Source organism: Brassica napus, chromosome A8 (genome assembly GCF_020379485.1).
Source record: "Brassica napus cultivar Da-Ae chromosome A8, Da-Ae, whole genome shotgun sequence".
NCBI lineage: Eukaryota > Viridiplantae > Streptophyta > Magnoliopsida > Brassicales > Brassicaceae > Brassica > Brassica napus.
The window spans coordinates 12,153,914-12,172,251 of record NC_063441.1 but is presented as its reverse complement, the minus strand read 5'-3'; the positions used below and the strand labels follow the sequence as shown (position 1 = coordinate 12,172,251).

At 32.9% G+C, this 18,338-nt stretch overlaps 3 protein-coding genes across 4 annotated transcripts; 2 read left to right on the top strand and 1 right to left on the bottom strand.

Annotated features, from left to right (window-relative positions):
- The first annotated feature begins 10,354 nt into the window (after positions 1 to 10,354).
- LOC106363067 (probable LRR receptor-like serine/threonine-protein kinase At4g20450) lies at positions 10,355 to 11,770 on the top strand. The gene is made up of 5 exons (XM_022718631.1): positions 10,355 to 10,495; positions 10,621 to 10,747; positions 10,831 to 10,896; positions 11,083 to 11,272; positions 11,362 to 11,770. The coding sequence occupies exons 1-5, from the start codon at positions 10,355 to 10,357 to the stop codon at positions 11,768 to 11,770; spliced, it is 933 nt and encodes a 310-aa protein (XP_022574352.1).
- A 777-nt stretch (positions 11,771 to 12,547) lies between these two features.
- On the top strand, positions 12,548 to 14,127 carry LOC106366990 (small nuclear ribonucleoprotein-associated protein B'). Of its 2 annotated transcripts, none has more exons than XM_013806671.3 (2): positions 12,548 to 13,446; positions 13,823 to 14,127. In XM_013806671.3, the coding sequence occupies exons 1-2, from the start codon at positions 12,695 to 12,697 to the stop codon at positions 13,824 to 13,826; spliced, it is 756 nt and encodes a 251-aa protein (XP_013662125.1). In that variant the 5' UTR covers positions 12,548 to 12,694; the 3' UTR covers positions 13,827 to 14,127. The 2 variants fall into 2 exon arrangements, with proteins under 2 accessions (XP_013662125.1, XP_013662123.1); XM_013806669.3 differs by having other exon boundaries at positions 12,549 to 13,454.
- A 340-nt stretch (positions 14,128 to 14,467) lies between these two features.
- BNAA08G09440D lies at positions 14,468 to 15,124 on the bottom strand. Its single transcript, XM_013804072.3, has one exon. The coding sequence runs from the start codon at positions 15,009 to 15,011 to the stop codon at positions 14,610 to 14,612; it is 402 nt and encodes a 133-aa protein (XP_013659526.1). The 5' UTR covers positions 15,012 to 15,124; the 3' UTR covers positions 14,468 to 14,609.
- Positions 15,125 to 18,338: the final 3,214 nt, after the last annotated feature.

Below are 18,338 nucleotides of genomic sequence, written 5' to 3'. Positions count from 1 at the left end.
TAAAATGTCAAAATTGATGTCAAGGTGCCATCCGCTGATAATCACATGGAGAAATTATTTAGTCCTTCGAATTTTCAAAATTTGGAAATAGTCACTGTAAATCATGACCTTGAAATATTCCAAACCTCGCGTCTCATACGGCCATCTTTATTAAAGGTCCTACTCAGATTAAAACTAGTTTTGGGACCCTTTTTCTTAAGCTCTCAAAATATTTTGGGCCCTATACAATTGCTTCCTTTCCCTATGCCATGGGCCGGCCTGCTCATAATTGAAATGAGTCTCTTTGTATCTTTCTGTCCCAAACAAACCATTGCACAAATATAATAAGCCGTTTGAACTATACTTTTCAGTTTTAAAGCCCGGAGAAAATCTATACTGTTATTTGTGAATTAAATTTTTGAAATCGAACTCTTACGTTAAAAGTTAGAATGGTTAATAACGTTTTTACCCTTAATGAATAAAATGTATAACTAAATAAAAAAATAAAAACGAAATTTTAATTTATTTGATTAGATAGTTGATTAAAATTAATAATAGTAAGAATTATCCAAAATCTGAAAATATAATTTAAAAAAAGTTAATTTTTGTATATATTGTATTGTTATCTGAAAAAGTTTTTTAGTTAAAAGTTAAAAACATGAATTATATAACTAAATATTAATCAAATAAAATTTTTATTATATAATTAAAAATAGAATATTGAATTATCCAAAATCTAACAATATAATTAAAAAAGATAATTTAAGTAAATTTTTGGAATCGATCTCTCACATTAAAAGTTAGAGTGGTTAATAATGTTTATACCCTTAATGAATAAAATGTATAACTAAATTAAAAAAATAAAAACAAAATTTTAATTTATTTGATTAGATAATTGATTAAAGTTAATAATAGTAATAATTATCCAAAATCTGAAAATATGATTTAAAAAAGAGATAATTTCTATATATATTGTATTGTTATCTGAAAAAGTCTTGTAGTAAAAAGTTAAAAACATGAATTATATAACTAAATATTAATCAAATAAAAATGTATAACTAAATTAAAAAATAAAAACGAAATTTTAATTTATTTGATTAGATAATTGATTAAAATTAATAATAGTAAGAATTATCCAAAATATGAAAATATAATTTAAAAAGAGAGACAATTTATGTATATATTGTATTGTTATCTGAAAAAATATTTTAGTAAAAAGTTAAAACATGAATTATATAACTAAATATTAATCAAATTAAATTCTTAATTATATAATTAAAAATAGAATATTGAATTATCCAAAATCTTAAAATATAATTAAAAAAGATAATTTCTCTCTATATATATATTGTATTGTTATCTGAAAAAGTATTTTAGTAAAAAAGTTAAAACATGAATTATATAACTAAATATTAATCAAATTAAATTTTTAATTATATAATTAAAAATAGAATATTGAATTATCCAAAATCTAAAAATATAATTAAAAAAGGATAATTTCTCTATACATATATATTTATATATATATATATATTGTATTGTTATCTGAAAAAATATTTTAGTAAAATGTTAAAAACATAAATTACATAATTAAATATTAATCAAATCATTTTTTAATTATATAATTAAAAATATAATATTAAGTTATTTTAAGATTTATTTTAATATATAATAAATATAGTGTACAAACAACTTTTCAAAAATTATGAAAATGTTTAAGCTTGCATCGCGGACAAAACACTTAGTTACCTTTATTTATTGATCTCATGACCACGAGCCTCTACAATGGGCCAACTTCTTAAACGGGCTTGTTTCGATGTGTTTTAAGTACAGGTTCTATTAATGTTTACAATTGTTGGCTTATGGATTTGCCGAAATAATATTCCATAGCATCAGTTATTTAATCTAAGAAAGCATACGGTAGAAATGTGATTAAAATGTGTAGATATCTAAATAAAATAGAATTTTTTTTAAATGTTATTGGTCAACAGGTAGAAATGTGAATATTACCACATTTCTATTAAGTACAAGTTTTATCTTATATATTAAAACAGAAGTCACAACTTTGATTCATGTGTGATTTTTTTTTAAAAATAGACCTAATGAACCTAAAAAGTCATGTTACATTTAATTTATAATCTTAGCATTTAAATTTGGACCTACCATAATTTTTTATTGGACTATCAATAATTGAATTTAAACAATAGATGATCCATTGGATTTATAGATAGTATAAATTAAATAAATATAATTTAATGTTGTAATACTATACCTCCATATGTTAATTATTTAAATATTTGTCGATTTTAACTTTTAAAATTATAAGTATCTTTTTAAAATAACAAAAATCATATTATCTAACAATGATTAATCTTTACTACCTTAAATCAATGAAAACAAATTAACTATATAATTTATTTTAAAAATTAAACAAAAACTAAATGTTTAATTATTTACATCTATGAAGCGAAAAATTTAATTTTTAAAAAACTTTCTAAATTTGTGAAATGTTACAATATTTTTGAATATGACAATAAAACAATATTTTAATAATCTATATATATATAGTTACGATTTTAATAATGAAAAAATATACAGTATACTTATTTTGTTTTAAAAATTGATAGGTACATATATATTATAATATATACCAATATTGAATTGAAAACAAAATGTTTATATAAAAATGAATCAAAACAAAAACCCACGCGGATCGATATCTAGTTAATGTTTACAATTGTTGCCTTATGGATTTGCCGAAATAATATTCCATAGCATCAGTTATTTAATCTAAGAAAGCATACTGTAGAAATGTGATTAAAATGTGTAGATATCTAAGTAAAAATAGAATTTGTTTTAATGGTATTGGTCAACAGGTAGAAATGTGAATATTACCAAAGAATCCGCTTAGGTTATAGATTTTCAATTATTATTTGAAAATGTGTTTTTGCGGTTTTGCGGTTTTTCCTGTAAAAAGTTTTTTTTTGGCGAAAATTGTGTTTTTGGCGGGAAAAAACGTTTTCGCATTTTCGGCCAGAAAATGTGTTTTTGCATTTAGGCGAGAAAATGCGATTTTACGTTTTTGGCGGAAAAAGCGTTTTCCGGTTTTGGCAGAAAGTATGTTTTGCGGTTTTGACGGAAAATTTTGTTTTTGCGGTCTTGACGGGAAGGAAAGTGTGTTCCTGCGATTTTGGTGAAAAAAATGCGTTTTTGTGATTTTGGCTGAAAAAATGTATTTTTGGTTTCGAAAGGAAAATGTGTTTTTGTAGTTTTGTCAATTTTCTTGTGTGACAAAATGATATTAGATTTAGGTTTGTAATTTGTGAATTATGTCAGGGGTATAATAGACATTATACCATTTTGACAGAATCACCTCCGTCGAGATGGTTCAATTTGGATCATCTAGCTGATTTTCAAAATTAAGCCTATATTTTGAAAACTCATCCAGATAATCAATTGATATGACTTGTACTTTTAATGCCTAAATAAACAAAAAATTCTCATCTCCTTCAAAATGACTCATCAGGATGGTAATCTCTCCCAAAACACAACCTATTCACTTGTTCTTGTAAAACTATTTTGATGATATTCTTAACAGTTTTTTGTGTACTATAAATTTATTTTTTAATCAAACAGTTCAGAAATTTATACGCTTCATTATGTATATAAAACTAAATAATGTTAAACAAGATCTATTTTCAATATTTATAAATTTAAAATAAATATATTTGAAAGTATATTTGTTTTCGTTTCTGATTAAAACTAACATCATTTTTTAAATAATTGTATAAATAGGTGCCTTGTGTGTTATGAAATGTTCCTAAAATCCTATAGTGTCTCGTGAACTCTTTAGGAACTTTGATTAAACTTTGGTTAACAAAAAGAGCATTATCTAAACTTTTATATATTTCTGCTAAACCAGTAATATTGTAGTTTGTGGAAGAACCATTATTTCTTAAAAAGGCTTTACGCCAATATGCTACACATTGATTGTGTCAGGTACCCTCATGATGTCCATGATCGTATCTGGGACTCAAGCTTTTGGGAGGATGATATGACAGAAATAAACACCACCACCCCTGTAGATACTAAGAATGCCTTCGATATTCCTCAAGCTATAATTTCAAAGTCTTCAATACCCAAAGGTGCAGATAAGTCATGGAGCAGAGACTGGGTAATGCTAAACCCCGACGACGTTCAAGTGTACCTTCATTTTGCCGAGATCCAAGTTTTGAAGCCCAGTGATACCAGAGAGTTTGATATTTTGTGGAATGGCGCTACAATTAGTTACGAATACAGTCCTCCGAAGTTCATAGCTGACACTGTGTCTATCAGAACCTCAACTAAATGCGTTGATTCTTGTAACGTAGAGCTTGTAAGATCTAGGTCGTCAAGTCTTCCACCATCTATTAGTGCCATGGAAGTTTTCGGGGTACTCCAGCTTCCTCAGTCGGAAACAGATGAAAACGACGGTTTGTCCATTGTGCTTAATCTTATGTGTATATAATATATAAAGCTTTTTGTGTGGTTCATGAGGTTAAACTTTATATACGCAGTCATTGCATTCAAGAACATTCAAGCGACTTATAGATTACAGAAAACGAGCTGGCAAGGAGATCCATGCGTACCTAGATATTACATGTGGACTGGTCTTAACTGCAGCAACGCGGTTCCGTCTGTTCCACCAAGAATCATTTCCATGTAAGATCATGCGAAACGTACACTCAAGTAGTATTCTTGTTTAAATTAATTAGTGTTTTGTTTTATGTATTTTATTTAGACCGTAAATGTGTTCTGATCTACACACAGAGACTTCTCTTCTTATGGATTAAATGGGACCATAGCAAGTGACATACAATATCTTAGCCAACTACAGAAATTGTAAGTCTCATATCCCATCTAAATTTGCTTTCAACGGGAAGAATATTCGGTAAAAGACATTGTTTGATAATAGAATAATGTGGATGATTAGTTGAAATCTAATCATAATTTTTTTTTACTGTAGAATATGGTTTGTAGAGTTTTTGATGTAATCAGAAGAATTAAATGAAAAAAAAACTAAACTTCTACTATCATATTTTTCTATAACTTAGAAAATAAAGTTATAGTAAATAGAGCTAGTATAATCAATTAATTTAATTTTTGGTGTAATTTCATATATTAATTCAAAGGGTATTTTTGTTATGAATATTATGTGATATTCCTAGATGCACAATTCTCCTAAATAGACAATTTTCAAGTTTTGGTCACAAAAAATAGACCACAAGAAGGAAAATGACCAAAATATTTCATTTAATAAATAAAATGACACTAATACCCTAGATATAAAAAATAAAAAAGAACAGAAATTTTTTTTTATTTATAATTTTAGATTATATGTTTTCAAATTCAAACTTTTTTATAATTTTTTTTTTCAAATTTTCCTTTTGTAATTCGAAAATACTTTTTGAAACTATTTTTAAAATTTTTATTTTCAAATTTTTAATAGGAAAATATCCTATGATAACACTAAATTTTTTTTGTTACAAATATAGACCTTAAAGATCAAAATGACCAAAATGTTTCATTAAAGAGGTAAATATACAATTATACCCATAGGATTAACTAATACAAACCTTAGGGTTTAGAGTTGAGAAGTGGAGATTTGGGATTGAGATTTAAAATTTTATAAAATAAAAAATTTGAAAATAAAATTTTTAAAAAGAGTTTCAAAAATATTTTCGAATTACAAAAATAAAATTTGAAAAAAAAATAAAAACAAATTCGAAAAAAAAAGATTTATAAAAAAAATTATAAAAAAGTTCGAATTTGAAAATATATAATATAAAACTTTTCTTTTTTTTTAATTTTTTATTATTTATTATTTTTTTATATATCTACGGTACTAGTGTCATTTTGCCTATTAAATGAAACATTTTGGTCATTTTCCTCATTGTAGTTTATATTTGTGATCAAAACTTGAAAATAGTCTATTTAGGAGAATTACCCTTTTTAATATTTATTTTTTATTTTATAAAATTTTAAACCTTAGTTCCAAATCTTCACCTCTTAACTCTAAACCCTAAGATTTGAATTAGTTAATCATAGGGGTATAAATGTATATTTAACTCTTTAATGAAACATTTTGGTTATTTTCCTCCTTGTGGTCTATTTTTGTGATCAAAACTTTTTTAGTGCTATCCTAGGGTATTTATGTTCCTAGATTTACTTGTATACTGAGGTTTATTTGTCCACCAAATTCTATTTGAGCTCTAAACTATTAGTTCCTCTGTTTCATTTTAAGTATCGTTTTGAGGTTATGCACACAGATTAAAAAAATAGTTAAATTTATATATTTTATATATAAAAACACAATTATTTATACGCCTGATTAATAAATTTTGCATTTAGAAGTTGAAAACGACACGATACTTATTTTGTAAGGAAACAAAAATTCTACAACGACTATGAAACAGATAGAAAGTATATACCTATGTATATGGTTTATTATCAATGGAATATAGATACACCAATTTCTCTATTTCTCCTCTTTATTTATAAAATTTTAATATTTTAGATACAAATTAAAGAAAAAGAAGATCTTTCCGTTTAAATATCATTTATTTGATGTTGTAGGGATCTGTCAAATAACCATTTGACCGGAAGAATCCCGGAATTTCTCGGCAAAATGAAGTCGTTGACAATCATGTAAGTTTAGCCTTGAAATAAAAAAAAATCATGCAATGGATGCATATAATAATAATGTTTTATATACATTTCACAGAAACTTGAGTGGAAACAATTTTAGCGGCTCAATCCCTCAAACCCTTCGTAACATGCAAAAGAATGGGCTAACCTTGATGTATGCTTCTCTTTCTCCCAAACAATATGATAGGAACTGGATGTATATTTGATGTATAACCGCCCAACCTCCCTCTCTTGATCTCTTATATAACGAGAATCAAGCCAAGTACAAATCAGTTTTACAATCTCTCAAGCTACAGTCACAGGCCTGAGCCAAAACCTCACTAAGAAATCTTTATTAACACTGGGTCCCTTTATATAGTAAGGCCCAGTCACAATATCTCTTCCAACTAACTCTAACCGCCACTCTCCTTCTCTGATACCAGCTCCATCTCTTGATCAGCTCCCTCCCTTCTCTTCCTCCTCCTCGTATATACACATATGGGCATATCAATACCCCCCTCTCCGAGATTCAGCTTGTCCTCAAGTGAAAAAGATGGAAACTGTTGCTTCAACTCACCCACGCGCAACCACGAAGACTCATGATCCGGAAGATGCTTCCACTTAACCAAAATCTCCAAGAATCCCTGCTCATCATAGCGTCTGTCCAGCACTGCCTCTGGTTCAATCAACAAATCCGCCGAATCCGAAAGAATAGGTGGTAATGGAATCACAACTTCTGAAGATCCTACCACAGGTTTCAACTGAGAAATGTGAAAAACTGGATGAATCTTCGAACTCACAGGCAACGCTAAACGATATGCCACCTTCCCAATTCGTGCAACCACTTCAAATGGCCCATAATACCTCGCCGCCAACTTCTGAAACAACCTCCTACTCACCGACTGTTGTCTATAAGGACGCAGCTTCAAATACACCTTCTCTCCCACGCGAAACTCCAAATCACGCCTATGTTTATCAGCATTGCTCTTCATAATAGCCTGTGCGCGAGTCAAGTTGTCCTTGATAGATGTTAATACTAACTCGCGTTCCTTTAACATCATATCAACCTCAAAATTCTGAGTAGCCCCATCTTCATAATGCATCAAAGTAGGTGGGTCTCGCCCATATACCAGCTTAAAAGGAGTACACTTCAACGCAGTATGATAAGCCGTATTGTACCACAGCTCTGCCCAAGACAAATACTTTGACCAACTCTTCGGATGTGTCGACGCAAAGCATCTCAAATAGGTCTCCAAACACCTGTTCAATACCTCAGTTTGCCCATCTGATTGCGGATGAAACGCAGTACTGAAACGCAGACGTGTACCCGAAACTCTAAAACATTTCTTCCAGAATTTGCTCAGAAATATCTTGTCACGATCCGAAATGATGGACTTCGGAAAACCGTGTAATCTCACCACTTCTTTCACGAACTTCTGAGCTACCTCAACCGCTGTAAACGGATGCTTCAAGGTAATGAAATGACCATATTTGCTTAACCTGTCCACCACGACTAATATCACATTCACTCCTTGAGAAACCGGTAATCCCTCGACGAAATCCATTGCAATATCTTCCCAAATACGAACTGGTAATTCGATCGGCTGTAACAAACCAGCAGGAGATAATGTCGAATATTTGTGTGTTTGACAGACAGAACAAGCAGCCACATATTCCTGCACCACACTACGCATCTTTGGCCAATAGAACATTGCCTTGACTCGCTGTAACGTCCTCAACACCCCCGCATGACCACCCATAATCGTGTCATGGCATTCTTGAAGTATCACAGGAATTTAATTCGAAGAACGAGGAATAACCAGTTTCTGTTTATAAAACAGTCGACCATGGACCAAACAAAAACCCTGTTTCACCCCCTCTCCCTGTAGCAACTTTGCTATCATTCCTTGAATCTCCTCATCTTCGTCTATCTCCCTATACAAATCCTGCATTTGTAAAGTCACCGGAACTGTCAATGCCAGAAGTGTCAACCCAGCTTCATCTATCACCATGTGATCAATCCGAGACAAACCATCTGCTACTTTATTCTCGCTGCCCACTTTATACTCAATATCAAATTCATATCCTAAAATACGCGTCAACCACCTTTGATAGTCCAGAGTTATTTCCCGCTGCTCCAACAGATATTTCAAGCTTTGTTGATCCGTTCTTACCACAAACCTTCTTCCCAAAAGATAATGTCTCCATTTCTGAATAGACATCACAATTGCCATCAATTCCCTTTCGTATATAGGTTTCAATTGCTCTCTAGGTGTGAGACCATGGCTGAAGTAGGCAATAGGATGATTATTCTGCATTAAAACCGCTCCCAACCCAAACCCGGACGCGTCGGATTCTACAATGAAAGGCTTCGTAAAATCTGGAAGAGCCAACACCGGAGCAGTGACCATAGCTATCTTCAACTTGTCAAATGCCTCTTGGGCTAATTGAGTCCAGAGAAATTGCTCCTTCTTTAACAACTCAGTTAACGACTTTGCAATAGATCCATAATGTTGAACAAATCTTCTGTAATAACCTGTCAACCCCAAAAAACCCCTCAACTCTTTCACTGTTCTCGGAATAGGCCATCTCTGAACTGCTTCTATCTTCTTACTATCTGTGGCCACGCCTTCACGACTGATAATATGACCCAAGTACTCGACCTTTGTCTGTGCAAACGAACACTTCTTTTTGTTCGCAAACAATCTCATCTCCACAAAAACATCCAACACCAACGCTACATGCTTCTTGTGATCCTCCAAGTTGTCACTATAGATGAGAATATCATCAAAAAAGACCAAGACAAATTTCCTCAGAAACTTCTTAAACACTTCATTCATCAAAGCTTGGAAGGTTGCAGGAGCATTAGTGAGGCCAAAAGGCATCACTAAAAACTCGAAATGACCATCATGCGTTCTGAAGGCTGTCTTGTCTATATCTTCTTCCCGCATTCTAATCTGATGATACCCAGATCGTAAATCCAGCTTCGTGAAATAGCATTCTAATCCACGCTCACCGCACCAATTTGATAGGAACTGGATGTATATTTGATGTATAACCGCCCAACCTCCCTCTCTTGATCTCTTATATAACGAGAATCAAGCCAAGTACAAATCAGTTTTACAATCTCTCAAGCTACAGTCACAGGCCTGAGCCAAAACCTCACTAAGAAATCTTTATTAACACTGGGTCCCTTTATATAGTAAGGCCCAGTCACAATATCTCTTCCAACTAACTCTAACCGCCACTCTCCTTCTCTGATACCAGCTCCATCTCTTGATCAGCTCCCTCCCTTCTCTTCCTCCTCCTCGTATATACACATATGGGCATATGACAATATTTTCTATGGTGTAGTGTTTTAGTAACATCAGTTTTTTTTTAAAAAAAAATTAATAGACTAGACGAAAAACAAAACCTCTGTTTCGATTCATCTTGTGAAACTGAAGCCGGTGATGGAAATGGCAAAAAGAAATTGCTAGTACCCATTCTTGCAACAGCCGCTTCTGTTGGTTTAATTACAGCTGTGCTTCTTCTCATTATTCTCTTCTACAGAACTAAGAGATCGTCAAAAGGTATAAGCTCCCCGACTACTATCAAGACTCCATAAGTTAGAATTTACTACTTTAAAGCATACGATGCTTATTTCTCAGATCCACGTTCATCAATTGTGACGAACAAGAGAAGCTTTACGTATGAAGAGGTCACGGTCATGACAAATAACTTTGAGAAAACTCTTGGCGAAGGAGGGTTTGGAGCTGTGTACCACGGTAACTTAAACGGTAATGAACAAGTAGCTGTTAAAGTTCTCTCTCAGTCCTCAGCTCAAGGCTATAAGCAATTTAAGGCTGAGGTATTTTCACCATAAGTAATCTTATTTAGAGATTTAAGAAAATGCATATATATGATTTACAGGGTTCCAAAAAGAGAGTACATATATGATATATACCAACGTTTGGGTTATGTGTGGTTTAATAGGTAGACCTTCTTCTGAGAGTACATCACATAAATTTGGTAAGCCTTGTTGGTTATTGTGACGAAGGACAACACTTGGTCCTCATCTATGAGTACATGTCCAACGGAAACTTAAAGCAACATCTATCCCGTAACATTGATTACTTCATTTTCACTTTGCGTCATGTTTTAACACACATTTTCACACACACACACACATCTTAATGACTACAGGAGAATATGCTACTACTCCTTTGAGTTGGGCAAATAGGCTAAGAATTGCTGCAGAGACAGCACAAGGTTCGTTCTAACTTTTCACTACATATTGTGTGTGCATGTGTGTGTTTTAATATAATAAAGCATGAGGTGTGTTTTAATATAATAAAGCATGAGTCGCCCATAGAGATTCATTTTTTCCATAACATTGGATTTTTCTTTTGAGATGTTCTCTTCATAGAGTAATCCTTTTTGAGTTACTGAAAATAGGATTGGAGTACTTACACATCGGATGCAAACCACCAATGATTCATAGAGATATCAAATCTACGAATATACTTCTTGATAAGAATTTTCAAGCTAAACTTGGCGATTTTGGACTTTCAAGATCTTTTCCAGAGGGTAGTGAAACTCATGTGTCAACAAACATTGCTGGATCGCCAGGTTATCTTGACCCTGAGTAAGTGGATTTATAACACAACGTATGAATTTAAATTATGTCTTATTTTTTCCCATCTGGTTATTTTTATATATTTATGTGTAATACAGATATTACAGAACAAACTGGCTGACAGAGAAGAGTGATGTCTTCAGCTTTGGAGTCGTATTACTGGAAATCATTACTAGCCAGCCCGTGATTGACCATACACGTGAAAAGTCTCACATAGGAGAATGGGTTGGATTTAGATTAACTAACGGAGATATCAAAAACATTGTGGATCCAAGTCTCATTGGGGATTATGACTCTAGTTCAGTTTGGAAGGCTCTTGAGCTAGCAATGTCATGCGTTAGTCCATCCTCGTCTGGAAGACCAAACATGTCCCAGGTTGCAAATGAACTAAAAGAGTGTCTCTTATCTGAAAACTCAAGGAAAGAAGGTAAACATGATGTGGACTCCAAAAGTTCTGTTGAACTGAGCACGAGCTTTGGGACTAAACACACTCCTGATGCACGCTAAGACCATCATTATCGCTAGGACAATTTTAAGTCCTTAAAATAAAAAAAGCAAAGGATGCAAGAGATATCAAAGGACGAAGGACGAAGGACGAGCTGGGACGTTTCTTATATAACGACTTTCTCCCTCGGTCCTGGTGTTTTTGTGGGTCCCCTGCCCTTAAGGACTAGCTCGGACGTTGCGATAATGTTGCCCTAATTAATGCCAAGAGTCCCCCACAGTGTGTGTTTGAATAACAAAAACATCTCTTCCATCCGAAAGGAAAACAATTTCTTTTGATTTTCTTTTTATGTTCCGTGTATCATATTTGGTTTAATCGATCAAATACATTGACAAATACTTGAGAGGGATTTTTTTTTTCACTTTAAAGCTTTTTATAATTTTAAAATTTTAAAAGAATGAATGTTATATGTACCTTTTTTAAAGAATATATAGAGTTTGAACTGTAAACTTTTTTTGTTAGCCTTGTAGATTTTTTATTCTGTAGTAAAATAAATATTTTTGGTGTAGGATTTTGGTTATAGATTTTAGAAGGTATAATTTGTCCAAAAAAAAAAGATTTTAGAAGGTATAAAGATTTATTCATAAATTTTAAAAAGCCAACGTATAGAAGAAATTTGTGGTTTGAAAAAAGATTTGGGTGTAGGAAGACTCTAAACCACTTCTAAACCATTTCCCAACCAATATATACCTTTTACAGCCCAGTCTAATATATAGGCCCATTGTTTAATATAAGCCCATAAATAAGTAAATAGTGTACCCTTATAAAACCATAGAAACTTCTTACTTTCCGATTCCCACGGCCAAACCAAAACCCCCAAATACTGGCTTCTCGATCTACTTCTGAAACCCTAATCTCGTTCTCTTCGTCTCGCCCGGCACACACTCGATTCGCCGGCCGCGCGTATTACTACTGAATCGACGACGATGTCGATGTCGAAGAGCTCCAAGATGCTCCAGTTCATAAACTACAGGATGCGAGTCACCATCCAAGACGGACGGCAGCTCGTCGGGAAATTCATGGCCTTCGACCGCCACATGAACCTCGTCCTCGGCGACTGCGAGGAGTTCCGCAAGCTTCCGCCAGGCAAAGGCAAGAAGATCAACGAAGAGAGAGAAGAGCGCCGCACGCTCGGCTTGGTCTTGCTCAGAGGCGAAGAAGTCATCTCCATGACGGTTGAAGGACCGCCTCCTCCCGAAGAGTCTCGCGCTAAGGCCGGCTCAGCAGCGGCTCTTGCTGGGCCTGGAGTGGGCCGTGCTGCTGGACGTGGAGTGCCTACAGGGCCGCTTGTCCAAGCTCAGCCTGGGCTTTCTGGGCCTGTTCGTGGAGTTGGTGGGCCTTCGCCTGGGATGATGCAGCCTCAGATCTCTCGGCCTCCGGTTATGAGACCTCCTGGGCAGATGCTTCCGCCGCCTCCTGCTTTTGGTGGTCAAGGTCCGCCGATGGGGAGAGGTCCTCCTCCTCCGGCTTATGGTGGTATGAGGCCGCAGTTTGGTGGACCGCCGCCTCCGTACGGGCAGAGGCCTATGGGTCCTCCTCCTGGTGGGATGATGATGAGAGGTCCTCCTCCACCTCCTCATGGGATGCAAGGTCCGCCTCCTCCTAGGCCTCCTCCTGGTGGTTTTGCTCCGCGTCCCGGCATGCAAGGGCCGCCGCCTCCTCAGCATAATCAGCAGCAGTGAGTAGGTTTGCAATCTCTCATCTATCTTCTTTAGCTTGCAAAGTTTGTAGACTTATTGTTGAGTGAGTAGTGTCTTTGACTTATTGAGTTGCTTTATCTTCTTGTTTTTGCTTAAAAAAGATTCCATTAAACCACCTTGTTATAATCACAATTCTTATCTGCGCCTGGACAATTCTTTTCAATCTGAACATCTTTACTCTAGGGTTGTTACACATTGCTAAACCCTATCAAGTGTAAGCAGAAATTTGATCCCTTTTTAGAAACTACTCAGACGAATTTCCAGTGACCCTGATTGCTATCCGTGATCACATCCGAGTTTTCTTGGGTTCTGACTACTAATCACCTCTTTGGTACTTGTTTGTGGATTGTTTAGGTAAAAGTTCAAACCTTGTTTAGAGAGCTGTGGATGTTGGGGGCAAACGCATTCAGCTTTTTGTGGATGAAGAAGAAACTTGTGGACGCATCAAGTGTGGACTACTGGGAATATCTTTTATGTCAGGCTTATGAATTTTGGATATATGAAGTCATTATCTGTTTGGAATTTCTTACTAAAGAAACAGTTTTTTTATCTCGATTCGGAGTTGTATGTGTCTTCTCTCTTCATCATCTTCCAATGTTAAAGAGGACTGATCAAGTTTATTAGTAGCTGATAAATCGAATTCTTCAACTTTTATCCTCCCTAGATTTTGCGTTTACTTTTTGGTTCAGTGTTGTTTGTTTGGTCTGCATCTTAAACTCGACAAGTGGTTCCAAAGTAATGAGTCTAATGACACTCAATTTGCCATCTATAACTGTCTCGTGGCTCAATAACATGCGACTATCCAGACATTGATGGATATCTCCTAGATTCTCAATTGCCAGTGGAGAGACAAAGCTACTCAGTGCAAAGAACAACAGCTCTATAGCCAGTTTTGGGACAATAACAGAGGACACATTGTTCATATTACTGTCTGTCATAGTTAAATTTGTCTCAAAATGATGAAGAACCTGAGAAACCGGTATTACAGAGCTTGGTAGATAATATAATCAGTATTCATTTCATTATCCATGTTAAATGTCACATAGCATTTATAGTACATGGTACATTAACACTCGACACAATATGTCATTAAACACAATATATAAGTTTGCAGTAGAGCATTTCTTGTCTTCATTCATCTTTATGCATTGCCTCCATCTCTATTTCCTTCGCTTGGTGAAGAAGGCACCTTCTCAGATTCCTCTTCCCCAGCTCCGGTCACCGGTGTTGCAGGAACAGAAGGATTTGCAGGCTTAACCATTGGGAAAGGCCAGCCGTAGAATGGGAATCTATACCTGAAGAAACCGGATATGGCAGAGTTTCTTGCAGACTCATCATCAATCTTGGCCATGGAGGATGATAAATCAACCTCGGTGGATTCAGGAACAAGCATTGCCGGAGGATCAATATGTCTTTTTGGAGCTTCTTGTGTTGAGGCTGATGCTGCTACAGCCACCACTTTGGGGCTAGAAGAGCATAGCACAAGTGGGGAAGTGAGGAAGGTGAGAAAACCTAGGCAGAGGAAGACTCTTGCGATTGACATTGTCGCTGACTTGTTTGATTTGTGATTATGTATGTTTGGTGATGATGGTTTTGGAGTCAATGGTGTTGTAATATATAGAGTGGGGATTGTAGAGGTAGGGATGAGTTAGGAGATTAATGGCGGATTTCTACTTGTTACCTAAATCTCAAGTTTCAAATGTCATGCTTATTCTCACGAGCTTGCTTGTTGATAGATATAAGTTGATTTTTATCATAAAGTTTATATTTTTCTTGGCAAAGTTGTTACCTTTCATCTAAATTATGAGAATTGTGAGAATTTCAAATACGTATAATATAACATTGATTTTTTAAAGGTTTTTTTTTGTTCTAAATTAGATGATGTTTTCAAAATCACTTGCTCATGCACGGATATTAATATTTACAAAGTAATTAAATCATAGTAATTGATTTATGTCATATTTCAATTTAAAATTATTTTGCAGTTTATATATATGATTATTTAAATAATATTATCTTATTATTTTATTTTTTTATCAACTGATTATTTTAGTTAGATATGTGATTTTTTTGTAATGAATATTTGAACGGTTTAGTTATCATTTTATTATATATTAATTTATATTAGGTTATATATAATTTTCCAAATAAAGAAATATTTTATTGTTCAAAATAGATTAGAGATTTGATTAATTTTGTTAGTTAAATTTATTTTGGTTTATTAACTTATATTTTTAAATTATTTTAGTGAAATTAGCATTATTTTATATATGTTGTTTTTAGAAATAAATAAAGTTAATAAATATATAAAGTGAGGTCTAGTTACATAAAAATACAAGCATAATAATAATCGGTTGATAACTCACTGGCATTATATAAAATCTACAAAATATATCGATTAAATAATTTTTTGATAATTTAATATTATTTACTTTTACGTTTCAAGTCATTTCAGAATTTTATGTATAAAATAATAAAATACTAATATACATAATAATATGTTGATATATTAGTTAGACGACTACCACCATAAAAAGGTCATGGAGTATTGAACTTTTATTTTTTAAAACTTTATACCAATCTGAGTGCTGAAAAATAAATTTAATCTTACAAATTTAAATACAAAATATTACATTTTACTTTTTTAAATGTATTTATATATGTGAAGAATATATTAAATTTGTGAATTTTATCAGAGGTATAACAGATATTATACCATTTTGACCAAACCATCTCCATTCGGATGGTTCAATTTGGTTATGCTTGATTTAAAAATTTAAAACAAATTTATAAAACTCATCCTGATGAACTATTCAGATGACTTATAATTTAAAATCTAAATGATCAACAATCTCATTTCCATCCAGATAAGCCAATAAATAACCTCAAAGATGAAAACGATAAGAAGTGATTCGAACCAAAAAACAAGAAAGAAAGAGCAAAAAAACATAAGCAGAGAGAAAAGATCGACGCCGACGAGTAACAGCTCCAGACGTCGAGCTGAAGCTCCACCATTGGTTTTATCGATAATCATGTTTAAGAGCTTTATGAACTTCTTTTCTTTGTAAAGTCTGGTTAGATAGGATGTTCTCAACCAGACTTCTACTTTTTGTTTGTTTTCATTTGTTTATTCTGAAATACTTAAAGTATTTGAGATGCTATTTTTTAGTTAAAATTTCATATATTTAAACCAAGTTTTAATCAGTAAAAATATTATTTTATCAAACAACGTCTCTATTTGATCGTTTTCTATCTTATTAAAATAGAAACTTTGTGTTGGACCTAATTTTTATTTTGTTAGTTACATCTTTCTAATTATAGTTAAACCTACATGAAATCACAATTATTCATGTTCTTATATTACTATCTATGTTTTGAACAATATACAAATTTCTTTATACTACTATCTATGTTTTCAAACAATACTACAATTAATTTTGTATCCAAATAATATAAATATTAGATCTCATTTTTTAAATAATTTTTACAATTTTCTTTCAAATTATTTAGATAAATTAAATAATTCAAAAATTTATAAATCAACAAAAATAAATAGAAATTATTATTACATGTTTAAATGCTACAAAAACATTTTAATCAATAATAAATCAATTAAATTAACGGATTATTTTATTTATATTTCCTAAATAATGGTTGCATCATTTATTTAAGTAACATAATAAGTAAATAATAGCCATTACATAAAAAATTACATATATAAACATTATACATTGTACAATAAATATAATAACAAAAAATTATGAAAAAATGTTCAATATATATATTATCTAAAGAAAAATTGTTAACACTAATTGTCAACAACACATTTAAACCGATTATATTATAAACCAAATTATTAACAGGATAAATTGCACAAAAAAATTATACTAAACTTAATTAAGCTATATAAAAAGGAGTAATATGATCAAGACATATTTATAGCTCTTAATTATTTTATATCTATCATTTTCTTTATCAAAATTTGTAGAAACGTCATAATTTAATAAAATTACAAAACAATGAACTATAAAATTTGGATTAAAAGGTGACAAATTATGAAACTATAACAATTTAAATTAAATTGGCCTACATATCGGTCATTCATCGCGTCAATCGGCTAGTCTCGGGTTTTAGTGATTTTTTAATAAGGATATTTTTAAAAACTTAAATTAAATTTTCAGATCACCGGATCAACCGGTTTGGCCGCGGATTCGAGTCGAATTTAAAATCATTGATTTAAATGTAAAAATATATCATTAACTCATTACTAAACCTAATTTTTTTTCTCTCGAAGTGTCTCCAGCCGCCTAAACCTTTGTTCTTAGATCTATAGCTTCCCCGGTGGTTTGGCTTCGTCACCGCCGGGGAGGCTCTTCCTCCTTTTTCTACTTTCTCTCATGTGGTTTATTTTCTCCATTCCAATTTCGTCATCTTCTCATATTTTTTGTCCGGCAGTGTTGTTTGATGCTAGAGAAAGGAAGGTGTTTTAGTTCTCTTCACCGGTCCAGTCTCAAGTTGGTGGTTTCATATCCATAGCTCTCGTTCTCACGGAGGTTTTGATAAATGGTTCGTCGGTGGTGGCGTTTGTCCGGCCATATATGTGGCTGGTGTTTCCAGATACGTTTTTGCTATCCCAGTTAGGGATTAGTCCTTGTTACCTGATAGAAGCAATGTAGCGGCTGAAGAGATTGCCAAAAGTGTTACTCGTGACAATAGGCGTACGGGGTCCATCTTGGTTATCTGACCTCATCCTTGCTGAGGCGATTTCAACTATCAACCAGCATCCTACATGAAGCTTGGGTCAAGACAGTCTCCCGGGAGGTCTTCCCTAATCAAGCTTCCTTGGTTAGCTTCATCTGCAGAAGTTTCT

What these genes read in the sequence shown, in the direction of transcription:
- LOC106363067 (XM_022718631.1), top strand. Translation starts at nt 10,355, where the DNA reads ATGACAAATAACTTTGAGAAAACTCTTGGCGAAGGAGGGTTTGGAGCT. An exon ending in ATAAGCAATTTAAGGCTGAG is followed by an intron (nt 10,496 to 10,620) that starts GTATTTTCACCA and finishes GTGGTTTAATAG; the next exon opens with GTAGACCTTCTTCTGAGAGT. An exon ending in TGCTGCAGAGACAGCACAAG is followed by an intron (nt 10,897 to 11,082) that starts GTTCGTTCTAAC and finishes TACTGAAAATAG; the next exon opens with GATTGGAGTACTTACACATC.
- LOC106366990 (XM_013806671.3), top strand. Translation starts at nt 12,695, where the DNA reads ATGTCGATGTCGAAGAGCTCCAAGATGCTCCAGTTCATAAACTACAGG.
- BNAA08G09440D (XM_013804072.3), bottom strand. Translation starts at nt 15,011, where the DNA reads ATGTCAATCGCAAGAGTCTTCCTCTGCCTAGGTTTTCTCACCTTCCTC.